Source organism: Argiope bruennichi, chromosome X2, assembly GCF_947563725.1.
Source record: "Argiope bruennichi chromosome X2, qqArgBrue1.1, whole genome shotgun sequence".
NCBI lineage: Eukaryota > Metazoa > Arthropoda > Arachnida > Araneae > Araneidae > Argiope > Argiope bruennichi.
In genome coordinates this window covers 124,861,885-124,878,679 of record NC_079163.1, presented here as the reverse complement: position 1 = coordinate 124,878,679, position 16,795 = coordinate 124,861,885, and the positions used below count along the sequence as shown (strand labels likewise).

Below are 16,795 nucleotides of genomic sequence, written 5' to 3'. Positions count from 1 at the left end.
GTTCTGTTTTGTTGGAGGAAATGAATGCTATCTTTGAGGCAGCAAAGAAACTATTTTTACAATAACTTTTATTATAATTCCCTGCATCTTTCTACTGTGGCATCCATGTTAATCATTTTCTGTTCTGCTAAACACAAAAATAGGTGTTGCTTGGTGACATACTTTTTACACTATGCCAAAGGTGAAATAAAATAAATTTTGTTTTATCCTTAAACTATTTATGCATTAATAATGTTGTTTTAATACAGTTTTTTTTCATATTTTTTCTTTAATTATTAAAGAATTTTATTATATAATATTTTTATATAATTACTATAATAATATTTTATTATATTAATATTTTCTTAATTATAAAAAAAGCATAAAATATACCCTGCAGAAAATATTCATCTTGCTTTGCTGGCATTATTATTTGTTGCACAATTTTTGGATAATTGTTTTTTTTTTTATCAAACTTAAATTAAAGAGCAAATTGAAAAAAAAAATACTTCTTAGCAGTCAGAAAGTAGATATAGAATTTGAAACTATTAAATATGCATGGTATTAGATAAAATCATGAAATAAAAAAAATACTTTTAAACCAGCAAAATATTTTTGGAATTCAGAATGTAATAGCTATATTACCTAGTCCATCTTATATTAGTTATATGTCTCTATAACAAAAAAGCAAAAGCATCCATTTGTATATTTTTATCTGTTAGTGAAATCAGCAGTTTCATTCTTTTCATTTTTGATTCATGAGTTTAATTTCATTACAAGTAATAAAAAAAATTTTTTGAAAAAAAAATTAAAAAGGAAAGAAACATGCCTATTTATATTATGAGGTTTTCCAGCTTTATGTTTCATTTGTTAATAAAGTTGATAAGTCCATACTGTAATATTTTTTTGTACTAGGCTCATTCTTTAAAGTAAAATGTTTTTTGTAGGTGAATTCTGTCATTCATATACTATTAAAACATGAGTGATACTACTGACACTGATGTCCCCCATGTGATATATGATTTCTATTATGGATTGAGTTTGGCAGTCTCTTCAAGTCTCTTTATTGGTGCAAGTTTTGTAATAAAAAAGAAAGGATTGTTAAAACTTGGCGTTCAAGGTCAGACTAGAGCAGGTAAGAAAATTAACATATTTGTGGCTTTCTTTTATTTGAGATTTATTCCTTAATGTGAGTTGGTATGAGCAGGTAAAATTTTTATATCAGAATATGTAATTTTAATTATTATTTTTTATTATTGTATAAAAAGGAGAATTTAACAGTGTTGAAAAGTTTTTTTAAAGTTTTCAATTTGCTGGAAAATTTACTGATTAGTGAAAATTTACTGACATAGTTTCTGAAAATGTAAGTTTTAACTGTACATGCAAGTTTAAATTTATAGAAATGTTCATGGAAAAATCTTATTTCAGACTATAATATTCTTAGATATTTTAAAATTTGTGTTGTTGTGGCTTATCCTCCATCTGTCTGATGAAGTCAGATAATGTCCATTAGACCATTGACCCAGAGAAAGTTGAGGACCAGAAGGGGGGAGGAGTATATGTCCTCTCTGGAAAGTCCCAAACAGTCCAGGATGTGCTCAGCAGAGGCTTGCTGAGCTAGATATTTTAAAATAAATATCATAAGTTCATTAAATTTTTCTTGGGTAATCAATCTTCTTGTACTTTCTAACTTGCTTTTTATCTAATATGGGTGCATCAGACAAGAAGTAAGCACGACTTTGAGATCTCTCTTTTTTGCAGGTTATTTATCAGCCTAGGAATATTGTTAAAGCAATTTTTTTCCAGATTTTTCAAATCTTAGTAAAACAATACATAATAATATTATTGATAAATTGTGTTTATTGCTTTATCAAAAAAATTCCAATTTATGCCTCTGATTTTATGACAGATGAACAAGGATTGTTATCTTTCCTTCTATGCATTTAATACCTTACAGTGCGAGAAAATGGAGTGTATTTAATTTATTTTTTTTATTTTGTACATACTTTATTTAGTGTACCAATTGATGGTATACAAAGACATATTTTATCTTTTTTTTTCCCGCAAATAGTTTTCAGGATCCAAGAACTTGAAATTGAATCTACAAATTAAGAAATAAATTGTGCAATCAATGAAGAGAAATAGGAGTGTTAGTTTCATGACATAATAAATTGCATTCACATGAGATTATAAATAAAAAATGCTACCTTTATTGGCTTTATGCCTCACTTTAAAACACAATCAAAATGAATTGCAGTCATCTATTAGTCTTCCATGTTAAAAGAATGTATTTGAATGTTTTGAATTCTGAATCAAAATTTTCTTCAGGACATACACTTTTTATGTTTATTACTATCTTATCGTTATTGGTATATATACATTTTTCCTTGATAAAAATATTGAGAAACATGATGAGGTAAATATTTATTAGTTTTTTTTTACTTTAATTTTTGTAAAAATTAACTCTAAAACCTTTTCCAAGCCATGAAATCTTTGTTGGAAACAGGAATTTATTTCCTTTAAAGAAGACAGAGAAAGCTAATTAATTGGTGTCTTTTAAATGCTAGTTTTTCAATTGCAGAATTTAAAAACTATGTGAAATATTACTATAATTTTTAAAATTGCTAGATATATTTTAAATTATGTGACATTTATTATATTGTATACAGCATATTCAGTTCAAAACATTGTCTTATTTTATTTACTTGATTAAATTGCTTTATGTACAATCATAATAGTTTTATCTTAACTTTTAATGCAAAAAATGATTGAAATGAAATTAACCAAATCAATTTCAAGTACTCTGAAGTTTGCTTATTATCAAAAGATGCTAGCTACTTTCATCCTGTAACTAAACGTATATCCTCCTTTTTTAGGTTTAGGGGGTTATGGCTATTTAAAGGAATGGATTTGGTGGGCTGGGCTTCTTTCTAGTAAGTAGTGTGGAATTATGTTTTTGATATTCAATAATCATTATGTGTAATATTTATAAACTTAAAGAAATAATATATTCACTTGTAAGATAGCTGCGAAATTTGATTGATTCTGTTTGAAATTTTGGAAGGAAGCTAAATATTTGCATATTTGATTTTTTTTTAATGTTATATCTTATGTTCATTATATTAGTTCTAGCAGTCTTGAGGGGTCGCTTGATTTACTCATTTGTTTTTAATTCTGTTGAATTTTTAAAAAAATGGAAAATGTGCTAACTGTTTAAAATAATGAATATTATATTTTATTGTAGTTATTTTAAGCTAAAGCTATTCACTGAAATAATTTGAAATAAAAATTATTAAACTCAACAAAATAATTATTTTTGAAAGCAGTCCATGTCTGGAAAGTAAATAAAGTTTTATTTTCATTTCAAGAAAAAGTAACATTAGAAAGAAAAAAAAGTGTTATATAAAAAAGAGAGGTAATTAATTCATTTAATTCTAGCCTAGATTTGAGAAAGGTATTTAAAAAATAATTTTATACGATGCAGAAATGTTTGATCTTATACAGATTTATGAAAGTAAACAATCAGTTGACCAAAGACATAGTATAGTCCACCTCACGATTGTTGGCGTTCGACTTCAGACGAGTCCACTTCAAAACGGGTTGGAAACAAGACGAGCCAAGGTTGCTATAATCATGCGTTGGCGAAAGAAGTTTCCTTCGTGAAGCGTCATTATTTGTTTACGATTGGCTTTGCGAGTGCCTTGCGTTTATTGGTGCTTTTCCGACTTCTTATATTTCTAATCTAAATCCATCTAAATATCAGTGCCATAATGCCTGGGAATCGCATTGTTTCCAAAGAAAGAAAAATAATTATGAATGTTTTGAGGTATTTTGAAAATGAATGTTCTTAAAACGAATTAAGTATCCCACTTTGTCAAAGGATCAAAAGAGCTGCAGAAGCGACCGATGTTTCGACTAGAACACCGTAAAATTGAACATTCATCAGCTTTGTGGCTTTTTTTTTTTTTTTTTTTTGCATGATTTGCATCCTGGTTTTTTAGTATATATAACTTTCTCTATTGACGGTTCTTATGATGCTTAAATATTATAGATTGTTAATATTCAAATTAGAAATTCTTTGTTTTTGATAGAATTAAGACAAAAATATCTCTGAAAAAATGATTTGGTTTGAAAGCTAATGCATAATAACATGAAATTTCATCTGGCTAATGTAAAACTTGATTAAATAATATTGAATTTTATTATATAAGGCAATAAAGATTTTTCTAAAAATCAGAGAAGCAACAGCTTTTTCTTTCGATTAAATTATTTCAATAAAGTTGCAACACATTTTTTTTTTAAACCTTGAATTACTTTTCGGGAGGAAGTAGTTGAGTATTTCACGGAATACTCGAGTATTTTACTGTTTTCTCTTAACAATGTAATCGTATTTATCTAGATGTCATCGATATTGCAGAATAAAATATCACGTTCGAGTTCCGTATAATACGCGTTCGAGTTCAGAATAAAATATCACGTTCAAGTTAAAATATCACGTTCAAGTTAAAATATCACGTTCGAATTATTACCGATTTGAAGCCAAATCTAGGAGGAGCGGTGTCACCCCTCATCCCCTCCTCTCACTAAGTTCCTGGGAATCTATATAAAGTCTGAAACTGCATATGCAAATACCAGCTATCTTGATTGATTATAGTAATGCTGAATTAATCATATAATAATTAATTAATTAAATCATAAGATAAATGATTGATTCAGCCATATAACTGTAGTATTATTTCATTCGCCACGACTTTTTATTTTCACAAATATCGTATCATAGAAGCTGAAAAAAAAAAAAAAAAATTAACTGAATACTTGAGACAAATCCCCCCGCTAATGCGCCAACTATGGAAACCTTGATTTGCGGCTTGCTTTTATGGCCCTCCCCATTTCCTGCTAATTCGATGTTTTCGACTCAACCGTCGAGCGCCAACAATACTGAGGTGGACTATAACTTTTAAAATGTAATATTGATTCCATCTACTTTTAATTTACTGATTTCGTTGAAAGATTGTTTTGAAATCTAATCGGAATGGAATTAAAAAATTGATAAAATCAAATAGAAGTCAAGGATTTCAAACTAGTATAATTGGAATGATGTTTGTGTATTCTGTAATGTGTGAAAGTAGCATTGCTTGATATTCAAAAAAGAAAATTTTCATGAAGAAATACAAAATATATCAAAATTTTATTAAATTATAAATATTAAATATAGGATATTTTTCTTCTCATATGTGAATTATTTATTAATAAGTAATAAATGGAACAGTTTGGGATAAAGAATAAAAAATTGGTGTCATTAGGCTAATCCTGGATACTTGGTCATGCTACATTGGCTTATACTTTCTATTCTTGCTATGAGAAGGGAACAAAATATGCTGACCGCGTGTATCTCTGATTTAGATCGTTAGGCATTTAAAATTTTATAGTATGCAAATAACATTAAAAAAAAATTTTTCACTTTTTTTTCCCTTCATATCTTTTTATATGATCATTCTTTCTGGAATTATTGTGAAAAAGAATTCCAAAATCAAATTTAATTTTATATAAAATTTGAAAATAAAAGGGCTGCAAAGTGTTCGATTTCAGTATCTAAAGAATACTTGTACCAAATTTGGTAGCTGTAAGTCTGTCTTTCTACAAAGTCCCAACAGATGGATTAATTTTTCATTTTTATAATTATTAGCAATGGACAATTTTACAATTAATAGCAAAGTATGACTTGTGTTTTAAATGCTATTCTATTTACCCTACAGTGGGTATTGGTGAAGCTGCTAATTTTGCTGCGTATGCATTTGCACCAGCTAGTCTCGTAACTCCTCTTGGATGTCTAAGTGTTCTTGTAAGGTAAGTCATAATATTTTTTTATGTTTTGTCTTTTTGGATTTTTTTATACATCGTCTGTTAAACTTTAAGGTGTATGACATCATTTCATATCAGCTGCTTAAATTTAATGTACTGTAGCAAACCATAACACAAGCCTGCGAAATTGAAGTTTTTGAAAAATACAAGAGAAGTTTTCGTTGATTTTTATGTTATTTCGTGTGCTGATTTCGAAAATGGCCTCCATTTTTTCCCATCAAGTCAGGATTATTTTTTGTAAAATCGATATCGATATTTTTGCTAAAATCCTATTTTAAAAAGAATTCTCTCGAACAATTTTGCATGTGCTATCTCGTAACAATGGCTTTCTATTCATTTAAATCTATGTAAAACCGATTCTTGTTGAAGCAAATTGATTTTCGAGCAATCGGTTAATTTTTTTTATATGTTTAAGTGAATGAAAACCACTATTGCAAAATCGTACGAGTGGCCTCTGGTCGAGAGAAAAAAATAAGTTCTCTTGAGTTTAAACTTTTTGCATCAAATTATGGTGTATTTTTTAGAAAAAAAAATCACAAAAATGCTATTTTAATTTGTTTTTATTAAGGTTATTTACATAAAATAGACAACTGACCAAGAGAAGCAAATATTATGCGTGTGTACATGAAAGTTTGAAATAAATTTTAAACTGAACAAAAGTTTCTATTTAAATAGTACTCTTTTTCTTTTAAAACTTCTTTTCGACATTCTTTTATGTTCAATCTTAAGCCTATCTCGTATTAACATCCAATAGTAATCGATATTGTGTAGGTTTCACCGCAGTAAAATGGTGGACAGAAAGGGAGGGATGAAATTCTATGCCGAAAAAAATTTTTATGGTAAAAATCCAAGTAATCCATAAAAATCCAAGTAAAATTAAATTTTTCAAAAAAAAAAAAAAAAAAAATGTGACACAATAGAAATTTTTCATTATCTTTTTTTTTTTTTTTCAGTACAAAAAATATATATGAAGTTCAGCTATCAATTCCCTTGTATTTTTTTCATCGCAGGCCTGTGTAATAAATATGTAAATAATTAAGAAGTGTGCTGAAATCGATGAAAATGGTAATTAATGAAGATTGCTGTGTCCTCTTCTAGTATTAAAAATTTAGGACATGCTTAATGAAAGATATTTAATAAGTATTCATATGTAATTTTTCAGTAATACCTTAGAAAGGCATGCATACTTTATAAAATAAACTAAGATAATTAGTTCTTCAGAAAATGATGAAAAAAAATGCCCATTATGTATGGACTATATATACTTGTCATTTACATTTTCAGAATTGATTGTTACCTAGTAAAGATTAATTCTTAATTTTAACAGGTCACTTATTGTAAAGTTTACTTATTATGAATTACATGCATTAAAATATTTTCAGCTAGGTAAATACAAAAAAATAAAGGATATTTCTTTTGTATATTTTTGTTTGTTTAGAGTATTCTGTGGAACTATAATTATAATATTTTAAAATAAGTCCTAAAAGCTTTTGAAATTCTATCATTTGCATAGGAATGCAATGAAATACACCTATTTATCTTCTGATAACTGTTGACAGTATTCATATATTTCTTTTGTTTATTCAGGGATATTTTCTTTGTTTGTGTACATGATTTTTAAAAAATACAAATAACCAATTGATGTATATATTTTTAGTATATTCACCCATAGTGAAAATGATGATAATTTATGTTGTGTTATTGTTGACTGCCTTTTCTTGCAGTCGTTTCCATATTATTGTCTTATTGCACTAAAATTCTCTCTGTTGTAAAAATTAGCCTATTGAAAAAAAAATTATTCAGTTAAACTAGTTTGAATGAATTGCTGGTTATGTTTGCATTTGATTACCTATCCTCGCCCCACCCTCATAATTTTTCTATTTGTTAAATAATTAAGTCTTTTTTTATGGTACTGAACAGTGTAAGGTTGCATTGTTTGGGTTGGCAATAACTAGAAATTGATTTGAAAATGAAGCTATTAAATTTTGAAATGCACCTTTATTTATGCAACTGGTACACCTACCTTTGTCAGTAGATGGAAATGTTGTAGATAATGTCAGTAACAAAAGCGAACCATAAAAATGTTTTCGACTATCAATATAAATGAGAGACAAAATTTCAAAAAAATGGCGTTTAACTGTATTTTATGACTTTTCTATTCTGTGAAAAATTTCAACTTTAGATCTTATTGCTTCTGATCGATATCGTCCATAAATACAAGTTTATGCCCACATTGCCTTATATTATAACAAATTGTAGAAACTTACAGTCTTCGAAATACATAAATTTGTATAACAGTATAATCTCTCAGCAATGTGCTTTCGCCGATACTGGAAAGAGGTTTTTCGGATAATTGAATAAATACCATTAGAGTTATTTGTTTTTGTTTTGTAATGTCATGAGTAGATTGCAGCATACGAAATTAGCCTGTCATAATTTTCGATCTGATGTTCGAGATAGAATAAATATCATCAAATACTGAACAAATTATTTGAAAATAAAACACACATACTCTTTATTTTAAGGAAACAAAATTAAACCATATTTTAAAATTGCAGTGCTTACTATCTCTTGAAAGTTATTCATTTCTTAGTCTGATGATATACAATTTCTAATATTTGTTAGTTTACAAGATAGCCTCTAGAATTTCAAAAATTGGTTGTTTGTACAGTTATACTTCATAACACCATATACACAGCAAATGTTATAAATGTCTGCCATCTTTTATTTCTTACCACCTAACTTTCTTGGCCTGCAAGTTCTATTCTTTCATTTCTCCATCTATGTTATCCTACTCCTTTCCCAGTACATGTTCGATTATTTCTTTGTCATCAAGTGAGAATGTGATGAGAATAGAATTGTCTATAACCATTCTAACATGCACTTTTTCTTCACTCAATCAATACAAATTTATTTTATCTCATAAGCCTGAATTTCATATTTGTGTCTCTTAAAATACTTTATTTTGATATTGCCAGCTAGTTTGATAAAGAGATTTTACTACACTTGAAGAAAATTATTTATTATATTCCTTCTCTTCCCTCTCCTCCTTATAAAAAAAATTCTTATACATAGCAAATAAATGTAAAGCACTTTATAAAATTTAATTTTATGTTTTAAAACCATGTTTGTATATTATCATACATTTAAAAATCATTTGATAGGCATTTCTTTATTTTTACTTTTATATTATTCTGTTTGTTTCTTTTTTTATATATGAAATTTCTGATTAATTTGTCCTTTTAGTAATAAATATTCATGGTTTATTTATTTATTTTTTACTATTTACAATAAAACCATGCGAAACAATAATGCAACAATTTACTATAAAACCATGCAAATGTCTTTTGGAACTGAGAAACACTGTTTTGAATAGGAAATAGCAGGGAAAGCAGCCTAATAGGAAAAGGGAAAAGGATTATAATAGGAATAGGGAAAGCAGCTTTTTCTTAATAATGCTTAACTATTTCTTCTTTTCTTTTTTTTTTTAACAGGCTTCATTCTCTATTTGATTTTCATATGTAAAGATACATTTTAGGTTGGAAATAAAATCAGATGAATTTGGGGTTCACTATGGAAGACAATTAAGAAACACTTTTCTATGACTAAATTTTTTTTAACTAAATGATTAATTATAAAAATGTATTTTAGAGAGGAATATATAGTATTACCGGCTTTCAAGTAATTATAATTACCACAGAAAGTTCGCACTTTATATGCAAATTTTACTCATATCATACAAACATTATGTTTTAAATACTACCAAATGTAATTTTATATTAAATTTCTATATTACTAATCTTATGTTCAACGAAAGTCTTTTCCTGTTAGAAAGGACAAAATTTTAGAAATGACAGTTCTTTTATGTAAATATATTCTTAGTTTTAGTGAAATAACCATAATGAACAACATATAAAATCATAAGCATAAAATTGATATTTCTGTTCTTGGATATGATGACTTTAAAACTGCCAGTTGATTCTCTCTCTGGAATTTTTGATCAGGGCGAATTGTTTAGTTGTTTTATACTGAGCGCTACTACTATTTTTTAAAATTTAAAGATTTAATATGTTGATCTGCTTGTTTTGATAGTTTTTGCGCTGTTCTCTATGTACATCTTAGCTTTGTTTTTGTTACCTGTGTTCAAAGTTTTCGAGAATATTCGGGAAATGAATCATCGTTTTCCATTATCTGTTGTGTCGGACTTCTGTCATCTTACAGCAACCGGAGATTTCCATAACATTGGTGTTAGAAGTGAGATTTGTATAATGTTGACGAGATCTCAAACGGAGATACCCAAGTACATCAATATAATTACTTTGTTAGCTGAGTTAAAGAAATCTGCGGAAACTGGATATTAAGAAATGTGAAATGAACCAGACGAAGTGAAAAATAGAATGAAGCAAAGGCACGAAGAAATGCAAGAGAAAATGGAAAATAGAATGGAGCAAGGGTAAGAAGAAATATCTTATCCTATTTGGAAAAGAAGAGATGAGAGCTGAAGTCAAGGGAATTAAAGGTAATATTGATATGCATGCATAAGAAGAATGAAGATGTTGTCCACGATATGAAAAGAGAGGTTAAAGAAGCTTAGGGTGAAGACCAATGGAAGAACAGCAACATTAAGATGCGACTGAACCCCTTGGTGTTTAGGACTTGTATATTCTAGACCGGCTATCTAGCCCTTGACAATCGGTGGACAAACATCATGGCTTGTTTTCAAGACGCAGTTTAATTTTATGAGTTCTACAAATGGATGGACTGATTTTACGAAAGCCAATCAATTTGTGGCCTTCCTCTGAGGATCAGAGGCGGAAAGTCTGCAGGAAATACCTGCTGGTAAATTGCCTGATACAATGACTATCGAGAAAACTCTACAATCTCGATTTGCAGGCAACCATTTTACCCATTTTACAAAATTGAGATAGAGACTTGTTGACTGAAGCCAAGAGAGAGCCTTTATTTATTAGCTACCGATGGGTATGGACTAGTTAGCCTGACCTATGCCAACTGCTCTCTGTTTAATAAAGCCTGGCTGCCCTATGAAATCCCTTCCGATGTTGGTGCTTCCAGAGCCCAAAAAGGACCTAAAGCAAGAACTAAAGGTAGCTTGTAGAACTAAAATGTGAGTGCACCATTCTAAAGAATAGTTTTAGATATTTTAAGATCTTTCCCTGTAACTTCTGTGGAAAATCGATTTGTCCAAATTTTGATGGACCGTTTCACCAAGTAGCCCTGAAGGAATTTCCATTTCGAATCAGGAAGCCTCAACTGTGACCGAGGAATTCATTCCAGGCTAGCTTTTGCATTACAGCGTATTTATGATGCTTCATTCGGAGCAAGGTATAAACTTTGAATCCGCGCTTTCTATTGATATGCAATAATTTGGGGAATTCTGAAAACTTGAACGATTTTAAATCATTTTTATTTATTTCCAAGAATCACAAAGATCGGAACACACATTTGCCTCTTCTGATCTACAGAAGGGTGGTCCATGGAAGTAACTGGATGGATACCATATTGAGTTTTTTGGTCAAACATTAAAATTGCTCTGTAATATCCTTTTTGGATTATCCGTTCTACCTCACCGAATGAATATATGAATAATTTAGAGATACGTTTAAAAAATGTACGTGCGTTTTCCAGAGAACATATTAATCTGTCCAATAAACGAATGAAGATTCGTTACGATTTCAGAGTGACAGACCACCATTTTAAGAAGGGTCGATATGTGTAGCTCGAAGCGACGGAGAGGTATTTAAGTACCTACTCTGACCCGAAATACACAAATAGGATTTAAGGCCTTAAGTTAGATCAGAAGGGAAAACCATCCTCATTGTACCCCGGAGAACTGCAGCACCGTGTGGATGGTCTTCGGTCATACCCAGTCTACAGGGAAAAATGTATTGAGTCTTAAATAGGAACGTTGTCCTTAACAATCCCGGTAGTTAAAACGATTGGTCTAGAAAGCAGTACGTTTCATTTTGTTTCGATTTGTTCCGTGACTCAACTCACTTTGGTGGTAAGAGATTCCGACATGTTTGAGCTTACTTATTCATATTGTCTCACGGAATGGCATGAATTGATTCAGCACCACTCCGAAAGAGAAAAAATTCTCGTAGCTCCATGCAGGGTCCAGACTTATATAAATTTAATTTTTTAAAAAAAACTTATTTTTTAATGCAAAATCACCATAAAACCAATGGGTCAGGAGGATGGCGGAGCGCCTCCCACGTGTGACCAATATTAATATAATTAAGTTTTATTTATTTACTTTTAGAGTAACATTATTTGCGCAACTCGGGCATTGTTTATTACCTCTCCAGGGCTTAGGCAAAAAGAGTTTAAACTAAATAAGTAACACCAGGGCCGAACTCAGGCGCAAGACGGGGAGATTCATTCTTTATTTTCAATCAATTATAAGTAGTACTAGGCCAGTAGGGGGCATTTATGCACATGGAAAAAATTGAATAACGTAAAAATCTGTATTTTATAGTATGCTAGATAAAAAATAATCCACTATCCTCCAGGAAATACCACAAATACACTGCACACAGAAATAAACTAGAAATATCAAACACTTGACTCACAGAAATAGAAAATTATAAATACCAAATTTCGTAACTACAAACACACACAAAAAGAAAATAATTGATATATACTATACTCAGAGGCACACACAAGTCTAAAAATAAAAAAGATATATATTTAAAAAAAATTTTGAGTTAAAATTGAAAACTGAACTGGGAAAGAAGGAGTAAAGATTTAAAAAAGAAAAAGAAAAATAAAGGAACCCAACGCCTCCAATTAAATTTCAAGAGATCTAGACAGTTGTATAAAACGCCTTACTAAAAACAACAGATATCACATCCGTTAAATCTGGAGAGGGGGGGACGAACTAGAAATTGCACAAACTATCAGTAAGGACAACTCTTAATCGCCACATCGATGTAAGAAACTTCGGTCGTTGAGTGACCGACTTGTTTCAAATTGATAAAATAAGAGACCAAAAGCGGAGAGTGGTTAAAAAGTCAAATACAAAATGTAATAAAATTGCAAATTTAAGAAATTACTAAATAAGTTGATAAATATGAATAAAGGTTTTTAAAATATCCGTTCAATCAAAATAATCATAAAATATTTGTCATGTAATCTCCGTAAAACTTCCAAAACGTATCAATCGCATTTCTGCACTTAAATAAAAACCATATAAGCATTTAAAAATTTAGTCAGTGACTAAACGGTATTTATGTACATCTTTTATTTGTAATGTCTTGATTAAAGTAGTATTCTTTATATAGTTATGCACAGCGAAGTATTAAATGCATTGTCATTATAGTTCTCGACATCCTCTTTCCTCAGTGTCAGTAGCGTCCTGGGATCTGCCGTCCTCCTTCACCGTGGCCGTCGGCCACGCCTTCACCCCGTTTCCTTTCGTCTTCTCCCCACTTTCCTCCACTTGTTCTTCATTAAAAAGTCTTACACTGGGGATGGGAGAAAGTTCTTTGAACTGAACTCCTGTCGGGGTACGTCGCAGAGGGAGGGCTGAGAATATTCTGCAAAAGATACCCACGGGTATAATAAATTAAAACAACGTGCAGTGAAGTTGTTATATTATGAAAAGTCCAAATGAAATCAATAAAACCAAAGTTTAGGAGTCTGTAGTCTTGGTCTGTGATCAGCAGATGTTTGAGCTGATCTTAGCCTCACACATTTAAGCCTAAAACCTTCTTATTTTTATGAGGTTTGAAAACCATGTAATTTTTTTTTGCTGGATTACAGGATTATTCAATGATATTTTTTGGTATAAATGTAAATAAAAACGTAGTGGTCTGCATCTCCAATATTCCTACAAACACATAATGAAAAATTTAAAATTTTTGAGCGATTTAAATAGTGGAGGAAAAGGACCGTGTAATTTTTAAATGTAAATTAAAAATTTATTGTGCACAAGCATTTTATTATCCATCCGTTCAATATATTTCCTAACCCTCCCACTTGGAATCTTAAGCGTTCCTGTATGAAAACCATTATGATTTATTATATTGATTTGGTCTATATTTTGTATAAAAACTGAGAGCGGGAATAATAGATCTTCACCTGAAAAGCGCTATTTTTGCTTGCTGGTCGATTCTTTCATTCCCTGGATTGCTTTACATACACATTAATCCGGAAGAGATCAACCAAGTTCCTTGATTCATATAATAAAAACAAACTGCAAATTTCAATACAGGCATCGTTTATTTGTTATAGACTGTTTAGCGATATAAAGCATATTGCTCAATGTGAGTTCCGTCATTAAGGTGTAACGTGAACGATGTGTTCAACAGCTCATCGCCTGTCCTTCATCGCCTTCAGGTCAGCCGAAGTTGCAACATTCCCCCGATAAACAAAGCTGTTTAAATGGCTTTATAACCAAAAATCACACGAAGTTAGATCGGGAGAACGGACTGGCTAAGTAGTGGGAAAGGACTGACTAATCACCCTGTCATCGAAAAAATGTTGGCGCAAAAACCTCAGCACACAAAATCATTATGTGGAGGGGGACCATCCTGCATAAAAGTAGTAAATGCAAGCCATTGTCACTGTTGAAATCGATGTATGACAAAACTGTTGATCATATCTTGATATCGGAAGTCCATTACTGAAGATAAGCGATACAGCCGTTGCAAAAGATAAGCTATGGTCAGTGTCGGTATCAAACAGTTGCTGTGGCTGATCTTATACAGAAAAATGTGCATTTTTTTCCACAATTACCACACTATTCTATACGATACGACGAATTCATGTGACACTGCACGTGCTCTACTGATTCCATGAACACTCTTCAGTGACTGATCGACAACGGCCGTTGCTACCTCTGAAACGACTTCTGCACTGATAGGCTTTCGCCCTCTGCCATGTTGAACGCATAACGAAATGACTGGTTTTTTCAAATCGAGATATCATGTCTCCCGCACCTTGTGGGGACATTGGTCCCTGTCGCAACTTCTTTCGATGTCAATATTCATGGAGATTGCTATTGCACCTACCTAGTTTTCTTAAAACAGTTTCATGATTAATGTTTTTTCTTGTAAACCAATAGCCGTTGTGACTGAAAGAATGCTACTCACTCAATCTCCTCTTTTTCTTATAACCAGAATTTACTCAAAATCCATCTGCTTATTCAAATCAATTTCTTTTTCACTGGCAATACCTTAATTTTTATTCCTTGCGCGACTATCACAATGCTTCAGTTGTAAAAATAAGAGTTTTAAAACTCTTATTTTAAATGCCATAATGCTTGAAAATGTTTAAATAGGTCACAGTTATTTACTGCATGTCTTTCAAGCATTTTGGCTATAAAGCACCTCCTAGCGAATTTTTTAACTATTATTTTGTCGGAATCTTTTATCGCATCCTTTCTATCTGTCTACAAATTTTCGAATCAATCCGTATTTTAATTACAGCTACAGAGTGCTCTGAATAGGGCGATCTTGTAAAATTGCTTTGTTTTTCGTTGATGTAAAAGTTTTACAACTGAAGTTGATTGATAGAGACTCCCCTTGAGCTAAATAAGGATCCTGATAGTAATAAAATAAACTCGAGATTCCTGGCGGTCATGAATGCCCAAAGTGCGCAATCTCACAGTAATTGGTTTTTAATCTTTATCCCCCTTAAAATTTTAACAGCCATAGTCTGCCCTCGAGTCCATGATATTCCTTTGTGTGAGATAGGAATGGCATCTTTGATCGAAGGAAGACTGCTTAGTGCCACTATCGGTTGTTGGATTTGAAACAGTTAATACACCTAATGTCCTTCTATTTATGTTGCTCCTCCTCCCCCCTGACCTCGCCACACTTCACCATTTTTTTTCTCGCTATCACTCTTACAGATCCGAAGCGTAAACAGTCCTACACTGTTTGACACCTATAAATGTGGCTATTTTCTACTTTAAAAATTGGAAGTGAAATCTTATTTAAAAAATGTTGCAAAATTTGGAAGACCTGGCTAATAATACCCATTAACAAAAAAAAAAAAAAAAAAAAAAAAAAAAAAAACCTCCCCGTCTGAAATTTTAATTTTAGGTTTAATGTTAGGTTCGTTATTGAATCCCCCAGCGAGATATATTTAGACAATAAGTGAGAGACACTCCAATAAGTTTTCTCCGTTTCCTTATACATGTTGTGGACAATAATCTGGTGTTTTCCCTGTGTGGGAATGATCAATTCATATTATCTGCCGATGACATCGTCTTCCGCTAGAAAATCTCTAAAAGTTTGAATGACATCAGCGTTAGCTGCTACATTTCTGACACCCTCTTCATGCAGTCTTGTCATACATCGGATTCCAATAACTGAGTTCTCCCTTTCGATTTATTCAACAACGATGGCTTTGTTAGACTCAAATTTGTTGCACTTCTTTATTTTTGATTTAATTAGTAGAACTCCCTCTTGGTGTTTACTTATGCGAAGGTGTTTAAATGCAATAACAGGAAGATAGCGAGTCACTTCTGCATATTATCTAATCTCTTTCCTCTTCTTCTCTCGGTGTTTCTTACACTGTTCCTCAATCAGAGAAGGAATAGTTTCTCTATCACCATATGTATGTTGCGTTGTTAGCCACCGGAATTTGACAATCCGTAATTCTAAACTCAAGCGTGACACCCATACTGTACCTTAAAGCATCCTACAAATCAGAAATATGAGCCTATTGTTCATTAATTTTTAAGTACAAGTCCTTAACGAAAGTAATAAAAAATGCAATCTTTTATCAATTCGTTTCTCGCGTGTTTTCCAGTTTTAACATTTTATTTTATGAAGGCATCGGCACTGATCCCCAACTCCACTAATTTATGGAATGCCATCTCACCAACCCCCATCAGTGTAATCCTCATTTTTAATATCTCTCACAAATTTCGCGAAGGCATCTAAAAAATATCCTGAATCTGGAGCCATCTCCAATACATCGCAAC

At 31.1% G+C, this 16,795-nt stretch overlaps 1 protein-coding gene across 1 annotated transcript in view; it reads left to right on the top strand.

The window, feature by feature from the left end:
* LOC129959630 (magnesium transporter NIPA2-like) overlaps positions 1-16,795 on the top strand; it is a 39,986-nt gene that overhangs the window by 11,589 nt on the left and 11,602 nt on the right. Inside the window, exons 2-4 of the mRNA XM_056072503.1 lie at positions 927-1,114; positions 2,856-2,912; positions 5,736-5,826. Coding sequence (XP_055928478.1) covers positions 958-1,114; positions 2,856-2,912; positions 5,736-5,826 — 305 coding nt within the window. The 5' untranslated portion in view covers positions 927-957. The remainder of the gene's footprint in view (positions 1-926; positions 1,115-2,855; positions 2,913-5,735; positions 5,827-16,795) is intronic.